Source organism: Squalius cephalus, assembly GCF_949319135.1.
Source record: "Squalius cephalus genome assembly, chromosome: 15".
Lineage (NCBI taxonomy): Eukaryota > Metazoa > Chordata > Actinopteri > Cypriniformes > Leuciscidae > Squalius > Squalius cephalus.
This window is the reverse complement of record NC_137136.1, coordinates 7,860,117-7,885,984: the sequence shown is the minus strand read 5'-3', so window position 1 is coordinate 7,885,984 and position 25,868 is coordinate 7,860,117. Positions and strand designations below refer to the sequence as shown.

Sequence of the window (25,868 nt, the reverse complement as noted above, 5' to 3'; positions counted from 1 at the left end):
TTAGGGTTAGGTGTTAATAGAATATGTTGACATGTACTTGCAAAATTACTTATAGTCAGTAGAATGTCTGTTGAGGGACCATCAAAATAAAGTGTTAGCAGATATTATGCAGTCTAATGAATGCTAGTTGACATTTAGTTGCAAAGTTACATTACAAAGAATGTGGACCATTGAAAAATAAGGTGTTACCAAAAACAAAAGTTCCATGAAAGATGTATAAATAATGTTTTCGTGCTAACGTTTTGAGAACATTTGACCATAGACCAGATAACGTTACTGGAAGAACGATTGCCCATAACTTTGAGAGAACCTTGCCAGCACATTTAGCTAAAGTTCTGAGAAGGTTTCTCTACCAATGCCTGTTGATTTCAGATAAGACATAAAGAAACCACTTATCTTATCACATTACATTCCGTTGATGCTTCAAATGTACAGTCTGAGCACCATTTTATTAAGCAAATATGATTGTCTGTGTGAAAGTCTCCATTTTGCAGTGTTGCTCGAGCACCATGAGGATAAATAAAGCATGCTCTGTGTGACCAGTCAGAGTCTCTGCTCAGAGGGCAAACACTGTGTGCATGTCCTGTCCTAGCGAGGTCTTGTTGTGGATGATTGCAGGCAGTGAGAGTGTGCTGACTGGACTGTAGAAGGGAGAATCACAGTCCTTCCATCTCACCCTGTGCTTCACCCTGCCATTCGCAGGCGATTTAGCCACTTTATAGAGGAACACGTCATAGTGGACTGGCTGGTTGGGCTTGGGTAAGACTTTGGCTTTTTTGGGAAGGTGAAGCTCCACGTCAATTGTCATTCGTCCCTGCAAAGAGAACACAGGCAAAGACACGTGCACAAAGCACATTTCCATTGGCACACAAAGAGAAATGTGTTAATATACTAATAATATGTGTCCTTAGAGACATGATCTATCTATCTATCTATCTATCTATCTATCTATCTATCTATCTATCTATCTATCTATCTATCTATCTATCTATCTATCTATCTATCTATCTATCTATCTATCTATCTATCTATCTATCTATCTATCTATCTATCTATCTATCTATCTATATTATTTTCATGACAAATCTCATTACTGTAATGTATTCAGTTATTATTATAATTACCAATATTCTCAGTGGAATGTAATGCAGTAATTTTAATGTATTATGATTTATTTATTTAACTATCAAACAAACAAACAAATAAATAAATTCAAGGTATAGATGCTAATCATTTCATGCATTTCTGGGAATTTAACTCTTGATATAGGTGTAATTTAATTAAAGGAACAACAATAAAAAAAAACGTTACATTTCACAATACATTTACATTACTGCATTACTTTCCACTGAGGATATTGGTAATAATATTCATATTAATAACTGAATTCTTTACAGTATTGAGATGTGTCATGAAAATAACTTATATTATTTCGATGTTAGGGTGAAATGTGACCTAGACTAGTTTCTGTGAGATTGTTCCTGCAACTGCATCTGCTACTTTAGACCTCACGTGCTGCTCAACATCAAAAGAACGTGCCAAACTCAGCAGAACAAAACACTTGGGGAAACGTGGGGTGTGGGAGCAGGGCCGTCACTAATGGGGCGAAAGGATTTGGGCTCCTGGTCTTATGGGGGTCCTGCGAGCGGGAGAGCCCCCCCACTCACCCCACCCCACAGCAAGAACCTGCACCGGGGCCCTGGATACCCCAGCCCTGTGGGGGAGTATTTTTTAGCTATTGAGCCATAATCTATCAGACCCATTTCCATTATAAAGGCTTCTCAGCCCACATTCCAAAGGCCTCATTAATAATCTTAAGCATTCCTTATTAGTTCAGCATGTTCTGATGAACCCACACAATCTAAATCTCCTAAACCAATGCTCTGAACGTGTGTGTGCGCGCATGTGTCCTCGTATTTCAAACGGCCAATGGCTGAACTCTGTCTGAGATCTGCATGTCATCGTTCCACTGTATCTGTAGCCAATGGGGAAGCAGGGATGCTGCATGCATGTGCCCATGTTGGTGTAGGCGGATGTCGCCACACCTCAGTATGAAATGTTCTCTGTCATACAGCATTTGACTGCAGAGGGTAAAACAGATTCATTTAAAGTGGACACACTGAGTTAATTATGCGCCAGCTGGAAAACTGCTTTCCTTCACATTTAGGTGAAGCTTTCTCGGTGTAAAGAGGAAATGAGAATTGAAAGGAAATTTTAGAACAATAGCATATGATGTAGCTAGTGCACCTCTTATTCTTTACAGTACACCCTATATCCAGTTTAGTGGCCCCAAAAGAATTCGGACACTTACTGTAGGTCTTACTTTATGTAGAAATGCCATTACATTACATATATGATATCAAACCAAATGGCATCCGCAAACAAATGATATCCGACCTTTTCAGATCTGAAACGAAGATTTTTTTAAACGAAGGTCATTTTAAGTGGACGTATGAAGTCAGTTACTACAGTTGTATGTAGGCTACTTGTATGTAAATGAGGGTAACTGTAGAATCTCCTTTGTATTTTGCTGTATGCCGTTCCACTTGAGTGACCAGTATCAGAATGTGTTTCAACGACTACACCCCCAGAATTGCATTTGCATGAAGATCAACACGGCGGAAAAAGGAAGGGGAGGGAAGGAAAGCAGTGAAAAATGAGAGCGAGAAGAAAGAAAGAATGCTAGAGAGAGCGGTGGTGAGATTGAGTTGGTTTTGGTTCAACATCAACTTGAAAGCAGCCCTTGGGGACATTAATACTGTGTCCTTTTTCACTGTGTCTGAGATTGAGGGACACCTCAGGGCACTGATGATTTTTATTTTTAGTGTGTGTCTCACACATTGTGAACGCTCCCTTGTTTTTGATACTTGTGTATATGCTGTTGTCATGGCAGCAGGCAGGAATTAGATTAGGAAAAAGGCCGTAATAAGTGGAGCTGCCACAAACTCAGATTTGGCCAAAAACTATGCAAAGTGCTCTTAAGCATGAGCTCTGAACACTCTGAACTTCACAGACAATATAACCAGACTCATGTGAGTATGTGGGTCTATATGTTCCCAGATCTGATTTCATAGACATCTGTGGTGCATTGAAAAGGTACTTGTGTCTCTCTGTGTATATGAGAGGATGAAGTGGTCCCTATTATTCATTATAATGCAGATTCACACAAAGACTCCAAGCAGAGGCCCTTGAGGTAGCCTACTGAAAACACAGGAAGATATATGTATATAGATATAAAAATCAACGAATATTCTTTAATATTAAATATAAAAAATGAAGATGAAGGTATATAAAAAAAAATCAATGAATATTATTTAATATTATAGATTATATACAAAATTGACAAAATTGCCTCAGCTGTGCATCTGCTTCCTATTTGCTGCATTGAACTTGTTCTCTATTAGTGTGGTTAAGGGAAGGAGTCTTTGCTCTGGGGCCGAAACAAACCTCCTCGTCAAAAACTCATAAGAGAAAACCACAATAAAGAACCTGTTACTCATTTAACAGAGAAAGGAATCTCGGAGTGTCAGTTTGACAACCGACTACAGAGAGATTCTTATGAGGGATAATATTCAATGTATATTCAGTGTAACTCAGTGGTGTAAAGCATTTAAAACAATGAAATTAGTTACTGTACTTAAGGATCTTTTTTTACTGAGTATCAAAGATATTAGCAACTTTTACTCTCTACTTGTTTCTACTCTCAACATTTTTGAATAAGTATGTACTCTTTACTCTAATAAATTTGTGATGATGAGTCATGCAATTATGCTTACATTTTGCATGGCACCTAACTTTTTCTGCAGCAGTTTATTTCTGCTACAAAAGAAGTGATATCACCATCCCTCAAGCCATTGAGTGCACTATATCTTGTGTGTTTTTGACCTTACTCACCCAAACTTGTAAATAAGGCTATACTTTACGTGAATGTGAGTGCTTTAGCAGGTAGTTGCTGAATCACAGGTGTTTCATTGATGAGATGTGGACATGACTGCAACCGGTGATGAGGCCGAAACCAGCATGTCGGCTTTGACTATTTAATTTACATTATTTTATTTATCCATTACATAAAAGAGAAGGATATTGGTTTACAACTGCCCTTTTTGAGTTTAACTTAGACTTGAGTGTCTGTAGACGTTTAAGAGGCTGTCGTGTAGACCTTAATTTATTGCAATTTTGAGGTGTTCAGTTTTTGGATTTTTGGAAATAAATGGTATTGCTATCCTCACAAATCAACTGTTCAACTTTTTCACTGGCATGTCTCTTAGGTGTTAAGGACTAGTGCATCTTTAAGTCTATATACATTTAGTATGAGTAAAATTCTTAAGTACTGTAAAATCTAAGACTTTTACTCAAGTCGTATTGGAACTGGTGACTTTCAACTTGTAATTTCATTTTTGCTGTAAGATACCTGTACTTTTACTCAAGTGGTTTTCAGGTACTCTTTACACATCTGGTGTAACTAAAGATCGGGCCTATTTTAAATCAAGGGTCTTCAACAGGGGGTCCGATCTCTATTTCTAAAACTAATTCTTGTGAGAAAAAAATGATATATGTATACATATATATATATACAACTTTATATGAACTAATAACTTTATATTAAGCAATAAAGCTAAAACTTTTGAGTGTATACCAAAAGAGATATGATTTGTCTAATATGGTTCAGATTACGATGATCCCTAACACCTTTTAAATTCATATTTGTCAGTGAAATAGCAGAAATATGTGTATGATTTTGGGTCACCCACCTTATGATTGGCTTAGCGGCTTCTGCACAACATTGTGAAGGTCTAAACTGATGCAGACTTCAGGGCATTGAGGTAATAAAAAGCCATGCACAATATCAAGCAAAGCAAGAGATAATGAGTGCAAGACAGCATCTGGCTGGGGAAGAACACAGGCTAGGACCACACAGGGACAAGGACTTTAGTGTTAAAAAGGTTTATTTCAACAACTGTCAGATTTTTTTATCTTCGTAGTTTATATTCCCAAAAAAGTACAAAATAAAACAAGTACATCAAAGGATTAGAAATCACATCAAAACAAAGACACATTGTGTTTTTTTCTTTATATCAATCCAAGCATTTTTTCCATATATTTATACATACTCACTGAATTAGTCAGACAAACATCAAAACCTCTCAGTAGCGTTTTCTTTTATGACAACGTTTTATATTTTAAACCCCAAATATGTTTTACTTTTTTCTTCTTTTTTACAATATACACCAACGCATGCCGTAATTCAGTTAGGCAGGGGTAGGTGAGTGTATATATAAGGGCTGAGTCAGGGGCGGGTCGACTACAGGGGCAAAAAGACTGCAACAAGGGGCGGGGCAGGAGGCGGAGACTGAGTGGGTTCGAGGGGCGGTTTTTTTTAAAGTGTTCTGTCATGTGGTGATGGTGTGGTGGGTGTGGCTGCTCGTACCATCTGCTGTTCAATGCTATAAGTGATCGTGGACGTGGTTGCGTGGAGTTTTTTTTCTTTTTTTTTTCTGTTCTACATCATGTTGTTCTGCAGCGAGTTTACCTCCGAAGAGTTCTCCTCGCCCAGCACTTTATTGTTCTCGTGCTTAGGGGTGAGCGAGTTCTGGATGTTCAGCGACTCGTCCTCTTTGGGTGGGGGGGCCTTCACGGGGTCCTCCAGCTTGTTCTGGGCATTAGGATCATCCTGAGAAACGATAGTCTCATGTTAATAGAATTAGTGAGTAATGTGCAATTGTAATCTTTTAAATGATTAAAATAAATACATGATTAAATAAATATATAAATAATCATAAAAAAACATAATCGTTCTTAACATATGCGACTTTAATAAAACGTTTTTTTTTTTTAAATCGGATAATGTGCAACTACTTTAGTCTCCAACTACTTTAATAAAATTGTTTTAAATTTAATAATGTGCAATTGTATAAGTGTAAAGTTAATAAATTATTAAAATAAATAAATAAATCCTACTGCTCATTACATCTACAACTACTTGAATAAAATTGTTTAAAATTTAATAATGTGCAATTGTAAAGTCATTAAATTATTGAAGTGAACAAATGGACTAATAAATAAATAAATAATGCTCATTAAGTCTCCTTCTACTTTAATACATTTGTTGTATTTAATTGAATAATGTGCAAGTGTAAAGTTAATAAATTATTTAAATAAATAAATCCTATTGCTTTTTACATCACCAACTACTTTAATAAAATTGTTTAAAATATAATAATAAAGTCATTACATTATTTAAGTAAACAAATAGACAAAAAAGTCTCCTACTATTTTAATAAAATTGTTGTTGTTTTTAATCGAATAATGTGCAGGTGTATAAATAAATAAATAGATACTGTATCCTCCCGTCCTTTATTAGTATACCTTATAAAGAAATCATTTCTAGTAGGCTAAACCAGAAACAAAATGCATATAATACTTTCCATTCAGGTCTGGAAGAGTGAATAAATTTAGTTGTGTAAATACACAAACAAAAGAAATATGAATTCAAACTGTAATGTAAGTTAGTAGATATTTTATCCACAACACTTTGGCATCACATTCAAATAGTTGGAGTGTGATGGCACTGCAGGAACAGATCTTGTGGCAAATAAATCCATTGATTGCAGTCGATCAATGGCTGAGGTTGTTTTCTCCTCTGGGCAGAGCAGAGGCTGTATGATCCACCCGTCCTGACACACATGCATACATGCAAACCCATCACAGCTCATACAGCCCCATCCCACACTCCTGTCCCGCCAGTGAACAGGAAAAGCCTTGAACTGAAACAAGAGCTCTGGCAAGAGGAGCTCACCTGCCAAAGCAATAAAGCAAAGCTCTCTCTCTCTCTTTCGCTCTCTCTCTCTCTCTCTCTCTGTGGAATAACCATTTAGTGGCCTTTAATTAGCGCAGTATTGAAACTAATGAATGAGAGAAGACTTGCACGTCCTTTGATCATCGAAAATGAGCCTCAAAGTAAATGGCATGATCTTAAATATGAAAACTGTTTTAGTGAGAACTGACACCCTCAATCCAGTGTAGCTGGTGAAGCTATAGCAGACCTTGCATGTTTTTTCAAGGGAAACTGGTTGAGCTAAGATAGTTTGAAGCTAATGAAGCATCTTGGTCCTTTGGTGTCGCTGGACTAAGGCACGAGTGTGTCACGTTTTCAACTCGGTAGAGACAACTAATGAAGATTTACCCTTTCAGTGATGACTTAGATTGTAACTTCGGGCAGGACGTGGGGATACGCCACCTCCATGGTTACCGGATAGGCGGCATCCTTTCTTCCGTCGGCATGAAACTAGAAAATGTGTTTTTTAATTGTGGTTGGATGGGGTGAGGGATTACATTCCTCTTGAGACTTTTAAGGAAACTGCTTTGGATGTGCCATGATGGAGATGACTGATGAATACTTGCTGTCAACATTAGCTATTGTATTGATGAGAATTGGTGGCTTCCATGTTGTTCTTAACTTGCTCCGTTGTTCTTAACTGCTACTCTGAATGTAGTATTTTCAGTGCTATTTCATCTTAAGATTAATTGGAGAATCTTACCTAGACACTCTACCTTAATTTGTATAATGTGTATAATATCTAAAATTCTGTATTTTATACATCCATTTGACAGTATTTTAAATGATATACACATTATAGTTCTGTTCCAAAACCTAGTGAGCTGCTTCATTGCATATAGCCTACTATCTTCACTGAAATGCAACCTCATAATAAGTAATCAGAAACACTGTGCATAAGAGCACCTCCTCATATATATTGTTCCTCAAACAAAACAAACCTCACAATTGATTACAACAGATTTAGCATTAGCATATGTTGCTAAGCTAACAACATGATACTCTAACGAGGCATTTATACAGCTGGGGTTCATCTCAAATAAAAAAAGGGGTCTGTGGAAAAATGCAACCCAATCTCACTTTTTTCATGAGGTGGAGATTTCCGTATGAATTTGAAAACAACAGAGCCCCTAAAGGGACATGGTGAAGGAATAAAAAAAAAGTGATTGGAGGAAGATTTTGTGTTCTCTCGCAAATGTTTTGTGTTCCCCCGAGAAACTTTGTGTTCGCTCGCAAAACTTTTGAGTTCTTTGTGAGCGAACGCAAAATTTCTTGGGAGAATGCGAAGGTTTTGCTAGCGAACGCAAGGTTTCTAGGCGGAACGCAAAGCTTTTGCGAGAAAACGAAATTGAAATATTGAAATATATTTTTTCCTCCCATCTCATTTTTTATCATCACCATGTCCTTTTAAAGACTCTGGAGAAAACGTAAGATTTGTAGGGGGGAAAAGAATGGTTATAGTTAACTAAAACGAATGAGATCATACAAATTCATACGATTTAGCCACAAACTGCCATGCGATTGTGTTGGAAAATGCCAATTAAAAACAAAAAGTTGACTGACATTGTGGGAACACTGGGTGCAAATGGGCGTCCATGATTCTTTTTCTCATGGTAATGCAACTGAACAGTTTGGTCTTGAATGGGACACTTAGTTCCAAAAAGATCGAGAACCCCTGCTCTAATAAGCACAAATAACAGCACACACAAAGCAGCTTGTTATAGGTTTCGGAACAGAGCTGTTGAGAACATTTCTAATGAAAAAAAACTGGTAAATAAGCATTCACATTCATTTGTGGATTCTCTGCATGAGGGTCAGTTGAGGTAAAAGGCGAAACATTGAGGAGGGACACTAAGATGACGAGCCGGGAGCAAGGAAGGGACATTGTAGTTGTGGCTTCACTATAGCACAAAACTGAGTGGACAGAGGGTCAGAGGACACATGGGAATAGAGCAGTGGGTTCACACACTCATATTCTATGAATAAAGTCAAATATTTCACTGTATACATTTTGATCTGGAAAATGCTGAGGATAGAGGTCTGCATTGATTGGTTGGGCAGATCCAGCTTCATAGGTGCACTAGCATGGTCCATGTGTAGTCTTAAAGGGACAATCCCCCTCAAAATGAAAATTCTTTATGACTGTAAGACTTGATATTCTGCCATCAACCCATTATAAAGCATCACAATAGTATGAATTGTGAGCTATATTCCAAGTCTTTTGAAGTCATTTGCATCAGTTTTTGTGTAAAAACAGACTGAAATGTAAAATATTATATTATGCTATATAGCTCTAGAATTTCATTTGATTGATTTAAATATGTGCATATTCAAATTTGGCACATTACAACTGGTTATAAGACACATTAGAACCAATACCATTTAATGTAATTTACATGAAACCTGGTGTGACATGTTTTGCTGTGCCTTATTTTTTACATATAAAGGAATGAGATTTGAGCAGAAGAGAAGATTACAAGCGAAAAAAAAAATAAAGGGATAACAAAAAATTTAAATTTCGTCATAATTTACACAACTGTCATTCCAAACCTCTATGACTTTCTTTCTTCTGTGGAACACTAAAGAATGTATTATGAAGATTGTCGGCTCCCATTGACTTCCATTGTATGGTCAAAAAAGATAATGGAAGTCATGGGAAACAAAACTGGTTGTTTACCAACATTCTTCCAAATATCTTCTTTTTTGTTCCACAGAAGAAAGAAAGTCATATGGGTTTGGAACAACATTAGGGTGAGTAAATGATGGCAGAATTTTTATTTTTGCGTGAACTATCCCTTTAAATTTCACTCTGTTACTTACACAACGCCTTCAGATGAAGTGAATTAAGACTTGTATGGATCTCCTTTTGTGTTACCCAGAAGAAACTGGGAAAATGTTTGGAACAACACATGAGGGTGATAAATAACATTTTTGGGTGAACTGTTCCTTTAAGTCAAGTCAAAATCTCAGCTTCAAATATTCAGCTACAACTTCACTTATCTGACCTTTCCGCTCTAGTTTATATATGGTCTATTTAATTCCAAAACATCTGTCAAGTCACAGACCCTCCCAGAGGCTTTAGGTCTGTGTGCATGTGTGGAGAGAGATGGAGAGAGAGAGAAATACAGGCTGTTTTGGCTGCTAGCTAGAGCCGGGCTACTTTACTCAAGCGGATATCGATCTGCGGAGCAGAAGCTCTGAGCTGATGGTAATAAAGAAGCCTGACTGTTTGGCCCCCCTCCTTCCCTTCTTGTCTTGAGAGATTCCTCGTTTCATGGAATGCATTTCATTTACAGGAGTTTTTCTCTCTCCGGTGATGAGCTCTAAGCCTCCATGTGGGCGGAAGAGACAATCAATTTCAGTGTCCTATATTGTCTGAAGGTCACAGAGTGTTTGAAAGGATTTTGAGAATTTATCTCGTTCTCGATCTGATACTGGCATATTATATTTCTGCAGACGACTCTAGCTGAAACACTATATACACCCACAGATGTGATTTCCACTAATGGACTATTATTTTTAATAGTTGTAAGTGTAAATTGTGACCGTTTATTTCTATAGTGAACATATTATTGTGTTCTTTAAAGGGACAGTTCACTCAAAAAATATTTTACTCACCCTCATGTTGTTCCAAACCTTTGTTTCTTCCATGGTTGTTCTCTGAAAATCTTTCACTTAACCTTTGCTGTCAAAATGAATTAAAATATGAAACTTTTGAAAACTTATGAAACTCAAATATGCAACACAACATGGACAACTTTGATGGAACTGTCATTTTTGAAGCCCAACAGGACATTTGGAATGACGTGAAGGTGAGAAAATGATGATAAAACCTTCATTTTTGGTTGAACTATCTCTTTAAGACTTTAAATGGACCATACTGTAGCGAAATGGGTTTGGGGTCCCGATGATGACGAAGGTAGGGATGGCCAGCATTGGTCACTACAGTTTGATTGACAGGATAATAGCACAATGAAGGGACAGCTGCTGTGACTTTGGACAGGGCCTTTGGGTTGTAAGTCTTACCTCACAGCCGGGCTCCTCTTTGGTCTTACACTCCCAGGTGTATCTGCTCATGGTTTTCTGAGGGGTGGGGGCATGGAGAGGATTATATACCTCATACATATCATTTCCATTTAGAAAGAGAGAGAGAGATAGAGACTAAGGAAGAAAGAGACAGGGACAGACAGACAGAGGGGCAGGGAAAGGGCCCTTTGCATAAGACCCTTCAGTTGTGAGAAGTGCTCTCCTAAGTTTTTATTTTTTTGCTTTATTCAAGCATAAACATTGTAGGTGTATGTCTACAGCCCTTTAAAGTCTTTAGGTTTTCATGTCTAAAGCAAAAAATATACGTACTTTCACTGTGTACTACACTTAAAGGGAGAGATAACAAATTTTTTTTTTTAATTCTGTCATTATTTACTCAAACTTATGGTGTTTCAAACTTGTATGCTGTTTTATCCGTTCAAATTTAGTTAATGTAATGTTCATCTGTTCATTACAAAGTCATCAATCATATGGCTTTAAAACCTGGAATATAGCACATAAGACATGTGCATGATTTTTTATTACAACATTTTTTTGAAGAGTAAACTTTGTTTTTAAATAATTATTTCTGTTCTTTTTCGGCAAAGTAAAATTCAAAGTGAAATATAAAATATTTTAAGCCCCCAAAATATATCTTTTTTTTTTTTTGACAAAGAGCTGCATAAAAATTCAAAAATTCTGTAAATTTCAAAAATGTATATATATATATATATATATATATATATATATATATATATATATATATATATATATATATATATATATTTTTTTTTTTTTTTTTTTTTAAAGGGATAGTACACCCCAAAAATACAATTCTGCCATTATTTACTCACCCTGATGTCTTTCCAATCCACACCCATATGCTTTTATATATATATATATATATATATATATATATATATATATATATATATATATATATATATATATATATATATATATATATATATATATAAAAGCATATGGGTGTGGATTGGAAAGACATCAGGGTGAGTAAATAATGGCAGAATTGTATTTTTGGGGTGTACTATCCCTTTAAAAATCTGACCTTGCATTGCACTACTTTATATATTAATTTTATCAAAATTACCAGCAAAAACTCCTGAGCTCAGGTCCTAAAAACACTTTTGTAACACCTCCAACGTGTTAAAAAAGGAGTATGAAACCATGAATAAACAGTAGAGCTTTGATTTGCTTTTACTTTGATCTAATTGATGCATACAAGCTGGAATTGAAGGCAACACATATTTTATGTAGATGTTATGCTTATTGAGAGTTTTTGAGACTGTTTTTACTTAATTAAACGTAGAGAACATAATATGAGCGAAGAGCTCAAATATACTTATTATGAGAGAAAAAGCTATTCTTTTCCAAAACATTTTTTTTTTCCATTGTTTAAGACACATTAGGAAAATTGAAACGAGAGGAGAGATGTGTTATGGTTATCCCACAGAAGAGAACGACGTCCGTGTTAGATCTACATCTACCCATGCCGCAGACATGTTAGCCAAGTGTTACGCCACCTACAGGCAGCAGTGAGACGTTGCATCTCAGATGTTTATCCTGTGTTTTACGCTCAACCCTTCATTGGTTGGTGAGATCTGGCACAAGGAGCTCGCCCACTCACCCTCTCATCTTTCTGAACCAGGATAAACGAGTGAAACGACAGACATGTATATTAATGCGATGCAGTGGACAAGCAGCAGCAGGTCACAGGACCACTAGGAGGTCCATGTGAAGAGTCAGACATGCAGCGATGCAGAGGAAGAGAGAAGGGGAGCAGGGTGATGGGGGGAGGAGGGTGGGCATGGGTGGGTGGGCTCTCTCAGCGGAGTCCAAGGTCTGCAATCAGGGCATAATGCCGGAACCAGGGATGTTGCCATTACCTCACCCTTAAAAATCTATAATCGTGGGATCTTCTCATCATGTTTGCAGAAAAAAAGATATCTGAGGGCATTTCCTTTCCAGACCTTAAAAAGTATTATCTTCCCTACAAGCCAAACAACATCTCCTAATCATTCCATCATTCCAGTGAAACAGAAAATACAATGCAATCAAATACGCCACTATTATTAAAACATCTACCGACAAACTGATGAAATTCTAATTTACTTTAAAGAAAAAATTTATTAAAAAAATTAATTAAACTTAAAAAAAAAATTGAAACTCAAAATTGAAAATTTTGAAACTCAAAAAAAAAAAATTAATTTAAATTTTTATGAAAAAAATGAATAATAAATTAATACATTTATTTAAAAATGTATGCAAATTATTTAATCAATTTTGAAACGCAAACTCATAATCATTCACACTTAACGTTAGAAATATTCCTAAGAATTGTACAATATAAAAAATTAAAAAATTAAAATCAACCACATATGCCACCATTATAGATCTTTGCAATTCTTTTTTTAAACAAAGAATTACATTTATTAAAAATTAAATAAAAAATGTATAATTAAATAAAAAATGTATACATATCTTTAATCCATTCATAGACTCAAACTCGCAACCTCTCGCACATAAAGCAAGAAATATTCCTCTGATCCATAAAATATCAAGTTAAACGGATAGTTCACCCAAAAATGAAAATTCAGACATCATTTACTCACCCTCACGTTGTTCCAAACCAGTATGAATTCTGAACACAAAAGAAGATATTTTGAAGAATGTCAGTAATCAAACAGTTGACGGCGCCCATTGACTTCCATAGTATTTTTTCTCCCCACTATGGAAGTCAAAGGCTACTGTAAACTGTCTGATTACCGACATTCTTCAAAATATCTTCTTTTGTGTTCAACAGAAGAAAAAAATCCATACAGGTTTGGAACAACATGAGGGTGAGTAAATAATGACAGAATATGGGTGAACTATCCCTTTAGGACCTCGACACCTATAATATCACCTCAAGCCAGATTACAAGGCGCAAATTACACAAAGTGCTTAATACCTTGTTTTATGTTTAAACAAATATCCTGCATGTTTATGCATATGAACGTTCCGGGGTATAATGTGTCTTCCAGGTCTGCCTCTGTATTGATTCTTGTGCGGGATCAATAGAGTCGCTTTCCCATGAGTCTCTCAAACCGCTGTTAAAGAGAGTGTCTACAGGCTAGACTATCTGTTCATCTAGAGACACAGTGGGGCAGATGGATGGGGCTGACAGACAGTGACAGACTAAGGTCATCCACATCACCAAGCCCCACCATTAACGGAGCATCAAAAAGCGGCGCTCGCGAAAAAAAAAGAAAAGAAAAAGCCCGCTTTTTTCCCTGCTTCCCGGTTACCCTGTTGCTATGGTAACAACTGTTGCCTCAGTAACCACACTCCTATCTGAGAGCAGACCTTTTCAGCGGAGAAAACGCTCCCATCTCTCTGTGCGCTGTGCACCCCCTCCCTTACCAAAAAGGTTACGCTCGGGGTCCATGCAGAGAGGGGAAGGAGGGGAGAGGAAAGAGAAAGACGAGAAACACGTTACCTGACAGATAATGTTATCATAGTAAGCCAAAGCACGGGCATGAGGGAGGTTAGGAGGGGTGTCGCAAAGTTTCCTTACATTTGGATGGGAGCCCTCAGCGATGGTGGACAACGAGAAATTATCATTGTGGTGCTCCGAGGAGGGACGGTACTTACTGCTGCGAGGTGGCAGGGGGCGAAAGGGAGAAAAAGAAGGAGAGTGATGGAATGGAGGGAGCATTGTGGGAAAATGAGAGGTATAGAGACAAGGACACAATGGAAAATATAGGGGGAGAATATTAGAATGAAGAGATTATGAAGGACAGAGGAGAGAGAGAAAGAGAAAAGAGCATTAGTGCAATTCTAGGACACACAATTGGAGACACACATTCAGTTTACAACCTGTGATGCAACATATCAGATGACAAAATGACGTCACTTTTTTTGTTCTCAAAATCAACAAATATTTCACCCATTTCAAAACATGAGAAGTTTTAAACACATTTCATCACCATAAAATGACCTCAAATGAATAAACAAATTAAGCTTCTTGGGCTCATGTGTAAATCGCAATTTCTTCCCATTTTTTTCTTCCCTTATCCTTCATTTCCCACCTCCTACTCAAACATTCCATTACTCTTCCTATTCTCAAACATACAAAAATGTAGATAATAATAATATATACAATTTAAAGACCTGCATCATTGGCTAATGAAAGAGGCTGGAAAAGGAAGAGAGAGGGAGTTTCACCAACGGCAACACTTCTATTTTAAAGGCTAATATAGACATTTTGGACAATATAGCTATTTTTAAAGGGGCTATATGTAAGAATTTACGTATTAATCACATTTGTATTGCCAATACGTGAACAGCTTGTAATGAAACTTAAAAAACGAGACCTCCCCCGACTTCCTAGGTTTTCTATGAAAGGATGTGACGTTTACGCACACTCACGAGAGCCTCTCTCTGTAATACTTTTTTTAACCAAACTATCATAATTTGAATGACCTAATCTGTCCACATGATGACTGTGAATTGCAGAGCTAGTGGAAACATATCCACACGGCTACGATCAGATGCTTTCTTAACTGCTGCTTTCTCAATGCTGTCATTTTTGTTGTGTCTATTTTGTTATTGAGAGGAAAGTGCGCACCACATATTTACATATTCATCTAACTGTAGCTCTCAGCAGCGTGGACAGCATCAGGATGTTCGTTAAAAGTATATCGCTGCAAAGATATTTCCAACTTTTTGAATTTTCATTGAATCATGTGCACAAGTGCAAGCACTGCTTGCAGGCTGCAGTTCACTTAATGGCCACCGGTATCACTAAAAACAACGTTGTTTTTATATTCAGAAAACCTCTGCAGTCTGTTATATATTTATATATATAGGCTATATATTAATGTTAATAATTTTGCATATTGTTGGGCCTATACAGATGATCAGGCAGTCATGGCCTAATGGTTACAGAGTTGGACTGGTGACCCAAAGGTTGTTGGTTTGATTCCAGTACCGGCAGGAAATGACTGAGAAAGGCACCTAACCCCCAATCGCTTCCCGGGCGCCACACAGGCTGCCCACTGCTCCGGGTGTGTGTATCCACATTTGCAGTGTGTGTTCACTACTCACTACTCTGCTCTTAATGTGTGTGCACTAACTTGGATGGGTTAAATGCAGAGGTCAAGTATGGGTTACCATACTTGGTCATCATGTGTCATTTTCACTTTAATAGTATTATTAATAAAATTTCAATGTTTGATTTCAAGGACATTTTTGCTTACTTTTGGGGTGATATACAATTTTGACAATGTGTTGGGTCGCCACATTATGTTAATCTGGGTTCTGAAGTAAAACCACTTGAGAGAATTTATAGGATCAATGCCTTCTCTATTTTGCTGTAATATGCCCCATCTTTTCTGCTACAATCTGTAGATTAGATCTCACAGAGCAGAAAGAACTCAAGCACATTTACTTGCAGCAGATGTTGAGGTGGGTGTCTGATGTATTCACGAGTCTCATCTGTAGCACTGCTGCCCGTTTCTCCCCTCCATCCTTCTCACCTCCAAACATGGCTGCCCCTCCTCTGCAGCCTGTTATAAAACTCTCTGTTTCTCCACTGGCACTTGCTTTCCTCTTCTGCTCTCCTCTTTTTCCTCATCATTTTCCTTCTCTTCTTTGAGGAGGGTGCGCGCTGTTTAATTCCACCCCCACACCCCCCCCGGGTCTCACAGCTGTATGTAGGTCAGCCGGCCCCTCCTCCCCCTCTGCCCTACTTTCAGCTGGAGCTTTAGTGACATCATGCATTCTGCCCGGTGCTAGCGCAGTACGCTAAGCATTAGCATGACATCCACTCACGGCTTTATTTGGTCTCCGATTAGCAGCTGCACTATCACTAACAATTTTTAGGGAATTAAAAATTCAGCAGACTTTTACAAAAGCCATTTCTGCTATTATGTTGTTTCTCTCAGTTAAACCTTTATTTATATATTTATTTTACCCTGCTGTAAAATACAGCTTAAAGTTGGTTTGCTGGTCTTGGCTGGTTTAAGCTGGTCTCCCAGTCTAACTATAGTTAGCTTGCTGACAAGTCCCAAAAATGAATCTAAAACCAGCAAACCAGACTGGTTAACTAGGCAAGCAGGTTTAAGCTGGTAAACTGTTAAGCTGTTTTTTTAACCGCAAACAAACAAACACAATATTTATTTAAACATTAAAGAAATATTTAAAGAAAATATTAAAGAAAAGTTTATTTTGTCTTGCAATTCTACACAACCGGTCAAAGGTTTGGCATAATTTAGATATTTTTGAAAGTCTCTCACCAGTGCTGAATTTATTTGGAATTTATTATACAATAAAAAGTAATATTGTGAAATATTATGACAATTTTAAAGAACTATTTTCTATTTTATATATATGTTTTACTCCTGTGACTGAAAGCTGAATTTTCAGCATCATTACTCCAGTCTTCAGTGTCACATGATCCTTCAGAAATCAAATTCTAATACGCTGATTTACTGCTCAAGAAATATTTCTTATTGTGATCAATGTTTTTGCTACTTAATATTTTTATGGAATACATGATACACTACTATTAAAAAATGTGGTTATTGTTTTGTGTGTGCATATGCGGGAGAAAGGTCATGGGATTGAATATTTGCTATTTAAATAACAGCACAAACATTTGGCAAGCTCCACTGTGTGTGACTTATTTGTTCCTAATTCCGCCACAAAACATGAGGTTTTAAGGCTTTTAATCCATAAACCCTTCTACTTTGTCTTACTCTCTCTAAAAATCTCTACCACATGGGTCATTTTCATGAATTTAGCTGTGTCCTGCCAACTGCCCACAGCATGCCGGAGTCTCACCTGCGCTTGCGCAACTTGTTATTCTCAGTCTTGAGCACGTGCAGCTTCTTGGCAAAGCAAACGACGATCATGAAGAGCAGGAGCACCATGAGAGCGGAGGCCCCGATGGCGATGCACATTACCTGGAACTCTGTGATAACGGACTCGCAGCGGGCACCCTTGTGCCACATGTAGTCCTGGATGTTGCACCTGCAAGACAAAGAAAGGGAAATATATGCAAAACCTTTTCCAACAAATTGGTAACACGCTTGTATTTCTACAAGCAGATTTTGATGCAATAGTCAAAAGTTAATTCAATATACAATGAATAAAATTAATAGCAATATACATATCAGTTATGGTAATTGCAAATTACTTCTTTTTATGGTGCAACAAACAATGAATGCATCTAAACGGGTTATTTAAAAACGAATGGAATGATCCCATTATTTTCGTGCGATATTGCCTCGTTCTTGCATTATTAATAGCTGTTCAGAAAACATTACTTTTTGCAGACATTATCCCATTGGCCTCTGATATTAGGGGTTCCTGGTTCAAGACCAGCAGATTTTAGGGGTCAGTGTGGAGCCAATTTTTTCTCCAGTAAAAACATATGGAGCGACAAGGCCCTCACTGGGATTCATCCAATATCACGCCAACACACTCATTTTTGAAGTGAGACACATTTTAAACACACCGTATTAAGACAGTATTTTAATCCTTACTGGCTTCCCAAAAATGTGCTTTGATTCCCAATGTAGTCTCTTGTTTCATATGAATTATGCATGGGGGCTCAGTGCATCTCCTACACCAAGGGCGAGTTAAAATTCACTGCCTTCAGCATTTTTACCATTCATTTTTGCAGACACCTGGGTGGATGACAAGTTCACTGCCTTTATCTTACCTTAAGTTTCTTCTATACTGCTTTAGACTGGATTTAACACCAGTTCTGAACCTGTTCTAGAAGTCATTGAAAGAACTTCAAAGACTGTCAGGATGTGTCATATTAAAACTCAGTGACATTTGCCTTGATAATCCAATAAGGCAATCCAATGTTACAATAGTATGTTTGAGCGTGTATGAAAGTGTTGCTACCAAAAAAGGTTTCAGAACGCTGGGCTTTGCATCTGGGTTTTGTCAGGAATAATAGCACATGGGCATCTGCATCCTCTCCATCAGCTCCCTAAACTTTTCCTCCTCCATTTTGCACACATAACAAACAGTAGGGTTGTATCTGTCAGAGGACAGACAAACAAACAACATCAGAAGTGCAGATGCCGCAGTCAGATTGAAGGATGAAATCTGAAACATGCCCGGTATCTTTTGAGCTCCACCAGCATTATTGCTAAGAGTCAGGCATGAAATGGCATGATGTGATTTACCCATGTAGGCAGGCTATGTTTTCCTATATTTGTTCCTATATTATATAAATATATATAAAATGTGTGTGTGTGTGTGTGTGTGTGTGTATACTGTATATAACTGTATAATGTTAATGTTAATGTTAAAATGTATACATTATTATTATAGAAAATCTAATCTGATTGGTTCATCCCATTGGTGATGTTGCTCCAGTAACATGTCTAAACTCTGTTAAGCGTGTACAGTGGTTAAAAGCTTCAATGGTGCATCATGCAGATAATCGTGGGAAAGAGAGATTCAAATAGCTGGAGAAGAGAGAAAAACAGATGTATATAATAAAACACAAATCTGATGATAACTGAAACATTTGCAAGCAATCAAACGCAAATGATCTGCAAAGACTTCAGTCCTGACTGCACCTCTCTCTCTCTCAACCACATCCACATTTGCACACACTCAAATGTAAATGTCTATAATGAAAGGAAGTCGTCTTCATTCACAGTCTTGGTGGTCACGGGAGGGGGGTCTGAGGTTTCACTTCTTTTCACTACAGCATCCTGTATGCCCCTTTGTGCCTGAGCCAACCGAGAGCGAGACGAAGGAGAACAGGGTTGGCGCGGCGCCACCGAGGGCATTCAATCCCAGAAGGGAGAGGTGTCAGGAGTGTTGATGTGAGTGTGCATATAAATGCATCCTTACAGTGGGCTGTATAAAGCAGCCTGTCTATTCAGCCCCTCAGCTGTTTCTCATCCATCCTCCCAGATCTCAACACTCTTAACTGTGTTTGTTTCTTCCACAAAGTTTGCATGCTATCTAAATTACATTCTACACCCATTCTCTTGCCTGTTTTCCAACCCAACCCTCTTTTCAGGGCTTTTAGTCAAGATCTTTTATTACTTTCGTGCATTATGTTCTTATCTATCTCCTTCCCTCATCCACTGTCTCTCTCACCCATGTTTATAACTGCACAACCTTCTGACTGCGTCAGTAGTCAAAACTGTTATGCAAACAGTCATATTCATCCTGTGTAAGCTGTCGTCCCAAACAGAGCCTACATCAATGAACCCGTTTACACAATTTTAATATTATTATGTGAAATGAAATCAGATGGTTAGATACATTCTGAGAAGTTCCAAGAAAATCCGATATAACTGCAACTGAGGCTGAGTGAGTTTGTGCGTTAGACTACAAAACACAAACCACCAGGCTCCTTAACTAGGTGAAGTGATAGTTCAACCAAAAATGTAAACTCTATCATTATTAAAGGTAGGGTAGGCAATTTCAGTGTGGCTAGCTTTGAAAGCATGAGATCCCACCCTTCCTTCAGAACGCTCTCCAAAGCGCAACCCAATCTCACGGAAATTCGTACGTATTTTACGAGGTGGCTAATTCGTATAAATTAATACAACCTCACTCGTACAAATTCGAAAGATTTTTGCTAAATTGTACATATTTTACGAGTTGCCCAATTCGTATGAATTCGTACGTATTACCTACCCCTGATCCCACCCCTAAACCTAGGGTTTAGACATGTCGTAGAAATTCGTACTAGTGAGGTCATAGACATTCCTACGAATTAGCCACCTTTTACTCACTCGAACGAATTTGTACCAATTGGTCGTGAGATAGCGTTGAAACGCACACAGCAGAGTCTACAAAGCGTCACGAGATGCCGTTAATTTACTTCATGTCTCAAAGGACGTAAACAGCTCCGGGTAGAGCGTCAAGGGTTGCCATCTCGTAATTACGGTTCCAACATGGTGTAAATGCGGCATTAGCTCGTAGTTTTGGTTCACGAGGAACTGTAAAAGATGACTGCTGTTTGTTTACAGCGCCTGTCTACACAACACGCTGATGTTGTGTGATGTCTGCGCGAGCAGGTGCGCAGAGGTATGGAAATACATATGTTGACAGGCAGATAGGACATCCTATCAGGACCACAAAAAAAAAATTTGTGAACATGAAAATGTTTTGGTCCTGAGACTTCCACAGAAGCTATATGCACATTTTAATGTTTAGACCACTTCTATTATTGATTTCTATCAGGATGAGAACAGAGTTTCAACCAGTATAGCAAAAAGTGTTTATAAAACAAATTGCCTGCCCTACCATTAAATCACCCTCATGTTGTGACTTTCTTTCATCTGTGGAGCACAAAAGAAGATACTTTGAAAGATATATCTTTTTTAAAATAATGGGTTCCAATGTTGCTTGGACAGAAGAAAAGTAAGTCATACAGGTTTGGAACAAAACGAGGGGGAGTAAATAATAACATTTTTAGGTGAACCATCCATTTAGCCAAGCAAAAATTTGCTTTGATTATCCTGCATAATTTTAAAAGACCATTTGTTAACATCATGACTATGCTAGTGCATCTAGAAATGTTGGTCTAAACTAGATGAGGGTTGAATTTGTGCGGTTAATCTCTGTGTATAAATATGGGCAGTTTACAAAGCTGCCGTGTGGACAGATGGTGCAGCTAAGACTGTGTTTGTGTGCACATGTGTGTGTGTTACATGGAGTGTTGAGATGGATGGATGCCAAACAGCCCCAGCTGAGCAGTAGCAAGCAGTAGTTGAAACAGATGTAGTGATGACATGTCATTCCATCACTAATATCTCTCTTAAGACCAAATCTCCCTTCTGTTCCCCTCCATTTCTCTTTCTTTCTCTGCTCGGTTATCTCTTCCTCTTTCAAGAACAACATATATACAGATAGTTTTGATTATTGTAATAAAAATGTCAAGAAACCTTCTCAAAAATATGCATACATGTGATTACACACCATAATTTACATGTCATAAAATGCTGCAAATCCACTGAAAGTCATCTTTAGTCATGCAACCAGTATTTGCAAGACCACTGTAAATGTAAGACAGGCAGGTCTAGTGATCCAATTCACATATTTTCCACAGATAACAACCAGATAATTAATTATTTTATAACTAACAAATTAATAACAAATTATACAACTACTAGAAGTATAATAACCAAATACAACTTGGTAAGCAGTGTGCACTATATAGCAAATCTCAACTGCTCAATCTTCGGAAAAAGTAAACTATATTATTGCTCAGCGATATATTAAAAGTTGTATATGTAGTACATCCTACTTTACCTGCATACATATAGTATTTTTGTAAAGCAATATTCTATATAGAAAATCTCAGCTGCGTACATATAGTTAAAGAAAATCTAAACAATTGTATTGCACAGCTCTATTATAAAGTTGTATACAACTTTATTTGCATAAACAAACAGCGATATATACAGCAAAGCTCAACTAACTGTAACTATATTATTGCCCAGCTCTTTATACAAAGTTGGATATATATGTCCAACTTTGATTGCATACAGTATACTCTTTTATGGCAATATATACTATATAGCAAATGAAGATAATATGCTATTATAAATATTAACACCATGATTTAAAACAATGTGTATTGTGAAAAGCACTATAAATACATTTAACTTGACAGCCTCAAAATGCATCTTAAATATTCATATTCAGCTTGTCTCTAATGTATAACTTCCTTAATATGCAAAAAGTGGGCAAAGTAGTTAGGAATCATCTGCATGCTCACTGCACTGGTAGTGCTAACAATATTTTTAGCAGATGCATTCTTACTAAAATGACAAACAATGAGCCCATGTCTTACACTAAAAGTTATTTCACTGAGTACACTGATAGGGGGACAAGATTTTTGCCACCTATCTTCCATTAAAAATGAACTGGGAACTTGCGGTGACCATGTAAAATTGTCTTTAGGAAGATCTACTAAAACTTGGCGCTCAACTATCGCTTAATTAAGTGTCAGTACAGCTTGTCATAGTAAACACAGCCACACCATGAGCGGCAACCCTTCATTAACTCTAAACATGTGGTTTAGCACTGCTGTCACAATCATCACTCCTCGATTGCTGAATAAAAACCCCAAATTACCAGGGTTACAAAGGTTTGCAATATTCAGCTTTGAGAGGCTGCAGGCCACTTGATCCCCTGCCGGATCCCTGGGGTGGTATAAGGGTGATCCCCAGATGGAGAACGCTTTTACTAGGAGACCGCCAAAGGTAATAACCCAGTGACTGAGAAGGATCAGGACTGGATTAGACCAATCATTAATTAGATCCAACTGTGTCTGTCACAACACCACTCTATCTATCAAGAAAATGAAGCGCTTGCTGATCTTCAAAATCGAAATTAACAAATTATACAATTTAAAGGGTTAGTTCACCCCAAAATAAAAATTCTTCCATTAATTTCTCATCCTCGTGTAGTTTCAAACTTGTAGACATTCGTTCGAGCTTTCGGTCCCTCTATTGACAGCCTATATACGCAACTACCACTTTTAAGGCCCAGAAAGGTAGTAAAGACATCATAAAAGTACTCCATGTTATGAAGCAACGTGAGTGCTTTGTTTGTGCAAAAAACATAATTTACTACTTTATTAACAAAATATGAATCTCTAATGCGATGTTCATGCAAAAACATACCCTCACGTCAACACATCACGCATGTGCCGTGGTGATCTCGTGAAGGAATTTCGGAGATTAATATTGCTGTATATTACAATATACAACATTGATTTTACAAAAAAAAGTTGCATTTGAGGTGTTCGTCCTATTTACATTTGAGGTGTTTTGTCTATTGAGCTATGAAAGAGCATAAAAAGTCCTCTTGGATGTTAACATTAACTTTCACTGACTAGAATCACAGTCAAAAACATGTTTTTTTAACTGAAATGAAGGCACATCTGTCATTTGTCCACACATACAGAAAGCTCTGGATAGATCACTAAAAGAGAGGCACATGCGCAGGGGAGGGGGAAGGACGGTGCTCTGAAAAGATGTCTGAGCCATTAACATTCATACTCTAATAAGATTGCAGTGGTGAATAAATCAGTGTTCATGCGAGCCTCATATAAACAAAGCCAACATGGGACACAGCTGCCCAGAGCTCCACTGACCCACTTTGACTAGGCTTGTTTTGAGTCAGTGAGGGTAACCGGCCCCCCAAAAAAAGGGGGGGGGGGGGGGGGCAAACGTCTGTTTACAATGCAAGTACATGAGCATGATGAGGAACTCAGAGACAGGCTCAGAAGAAAAAAATCACATCTGATTCCATTTAGCAGATGCTCTTATTCAGAGTGAGAAATGTAATAAATTACACTTGTAATTATGATGATGACTAGGTGAGAGGTGTAACTGGGAATAAGTTTTCAGCAAGATCATTTGATATGAGCACGAACTGCTCATATTATGTTACTACGGTATTATTTAGAGGGGAAAAGAGAGAAAAAAAAGAATTTTAATCCAGCACAACTGGCAGACAGGCAACTGTTTGGTCCCCTAGAAAAAAAGAGATTAAACAGAACATATGAAGGTCTAAGTCTCCTGCTTAGAGTTTTCTCCTGAGAAAAATACCCCAGTAATCTCACATACTGTATGTCTCCTCTCAACAAACTCTCAAACTGTGCTCAATCATCAAACAAAAACCAGAGATTTCAATATTTGCTCAAACATTTCTCACATTCTTGCAAAATCAAATGAACTATTTATTAATATACATATAGCTATATATTTATTGAAAACTGCATGCGAATCATCCTAAATTCAAGCAATGTCTTAGGAGAAACATCAGAGACAAAATTCTTATATGAAGCGTACCTGACAAATCTCATGAGCTATGAAAGAGCAATCTCTGAGCAATAAAACGTTCAGTTAGGAATGAAATTCATAAGAATAAATGTGATTAAATCTGAAATTTACTGCTAACCATGACCTCTGGACTGACAAAGGTTGTGGATACGGTCAGGGTCATTGCACAAATCCAAAAAGAGGGAGGAACAAGAGATTTATGACCATGAATAGGTTGTTAATAGTCACTGGCTGGCAAGGGGATTGTCTTAGATCTTAATCACAATGTGAATTACAACCGGTGTGTGTCTGGAAGAGTTGTGGAGGGAGAATGACGGTTAATTTCACAATAATGCAGTACTGATATCACCTGAACCCATGATAGCATAATCTACCCAAGGTCTACCCTCCCAAAACCCCAAAAGTATCATTAATATGTGACTTTTATGTAAAGAAAATATAGTAGTTGCTTTTCAGGAAGCAGTGAAGCTCGGCTCTCAAGCATCCTGCCCCCATTTTGACCTAATCTACCCGTGAACAAGCTGAATTTCATATCTCCTCATACTTATTTTCAGCTTAAACATAATCCTCATGATGACCTCTTTATAGCGGTTACAGGTTACTCTTTATAGCGTTTGCTTGCATGGTAAATGTATTTGCAGTGATAGTGAAGTTAATGAACCCGCTGTTATTGTTATTCTTCAAAATAGGACTTTTAAAAATGACTTTTCTAGTAAAAGAGAGGATTTTAGGCATAATGCAAGACACATGAAAACAAACATAAACTTATGTGTCTAGAGTCTAGACTGTTGTGCATGTTTCATGTTTGGTCACATGTTTGGGCAAAAACAGTTGTGCTCAAAATAATCTGGCAGCGAGAGGGAAGTTTCCTAATAAACTTTCCTCATAAAGAATCTGGGAAAACATGTGGTGCTTTCTGCTCCGCAGCACTCAGCCTGTCCTTGTGCAAGTCCTTAGTTCCCCTTGTGACCAGATGTGCCATGAAGGAAGGCAAATCTTCTTGAGAGGTTCCCTCCATTTCATTCCAATTTAGAACTATTAGATTTGTCCAAAGAAAATACCAGGGGTGTTTGCTCATGCATAAACTAGGGCGTTGTGGGCGGTTGCCAGGGCATTTCTATGTGGTTGCTAAGCAGGGATGTGCAAAATTCAGAATGGAT

General features: G+C 37.5%; 1 protein-coding gene across 7 annotated transcripts in view; it reads right to left on the bottom strand.

Annotated features, from left to right (window-relative positions):
* Nucleotides 1-4,930: 4,930 nt before the first annotated feature.
* The window catches only part of cspg5a (chondroitin sulfate proteoglycan 5a), a 31,173-nt gene continuing 10,235 nt past the window's right edge, over nucleotides 4,931-25,868 (bottom strand). The window contains exons 3-6 of one of the 7 annotated variants that reach the window (XM_079894068.1): nucleotides 17,708-17,896; nucleotides 14,439-14,517; nucleotides 10,862-10,918; nucleotides 4,932-5,671 (exon numbers count right to left, since the gene is read on the bottom strand). In XM_079894068.1, coding sequence (XP_079750194.1) covers nucleotides 5,501-5,671; nucleotides 10,862-10,918; nucleotides 14,439-14,517; nucleotides 17,708-17,896 — 496 coding nt within the window. In that variant the 3' untranslated portion in view covers nucleotides 4,932-5,500. Of the gene's footprint in view, nucleotides 5,672-10,861; nucleotides 10,919-14,360; nucleotides 14,518-17,707; nucleotides 17,897-25,868 lie in introns of all 7 variants that reach the window. The other 6 variants (XM_079894069.1, XM_079894070.1, XM_079894066.1 and 3 more) reach the window with 6 other exon arrangements.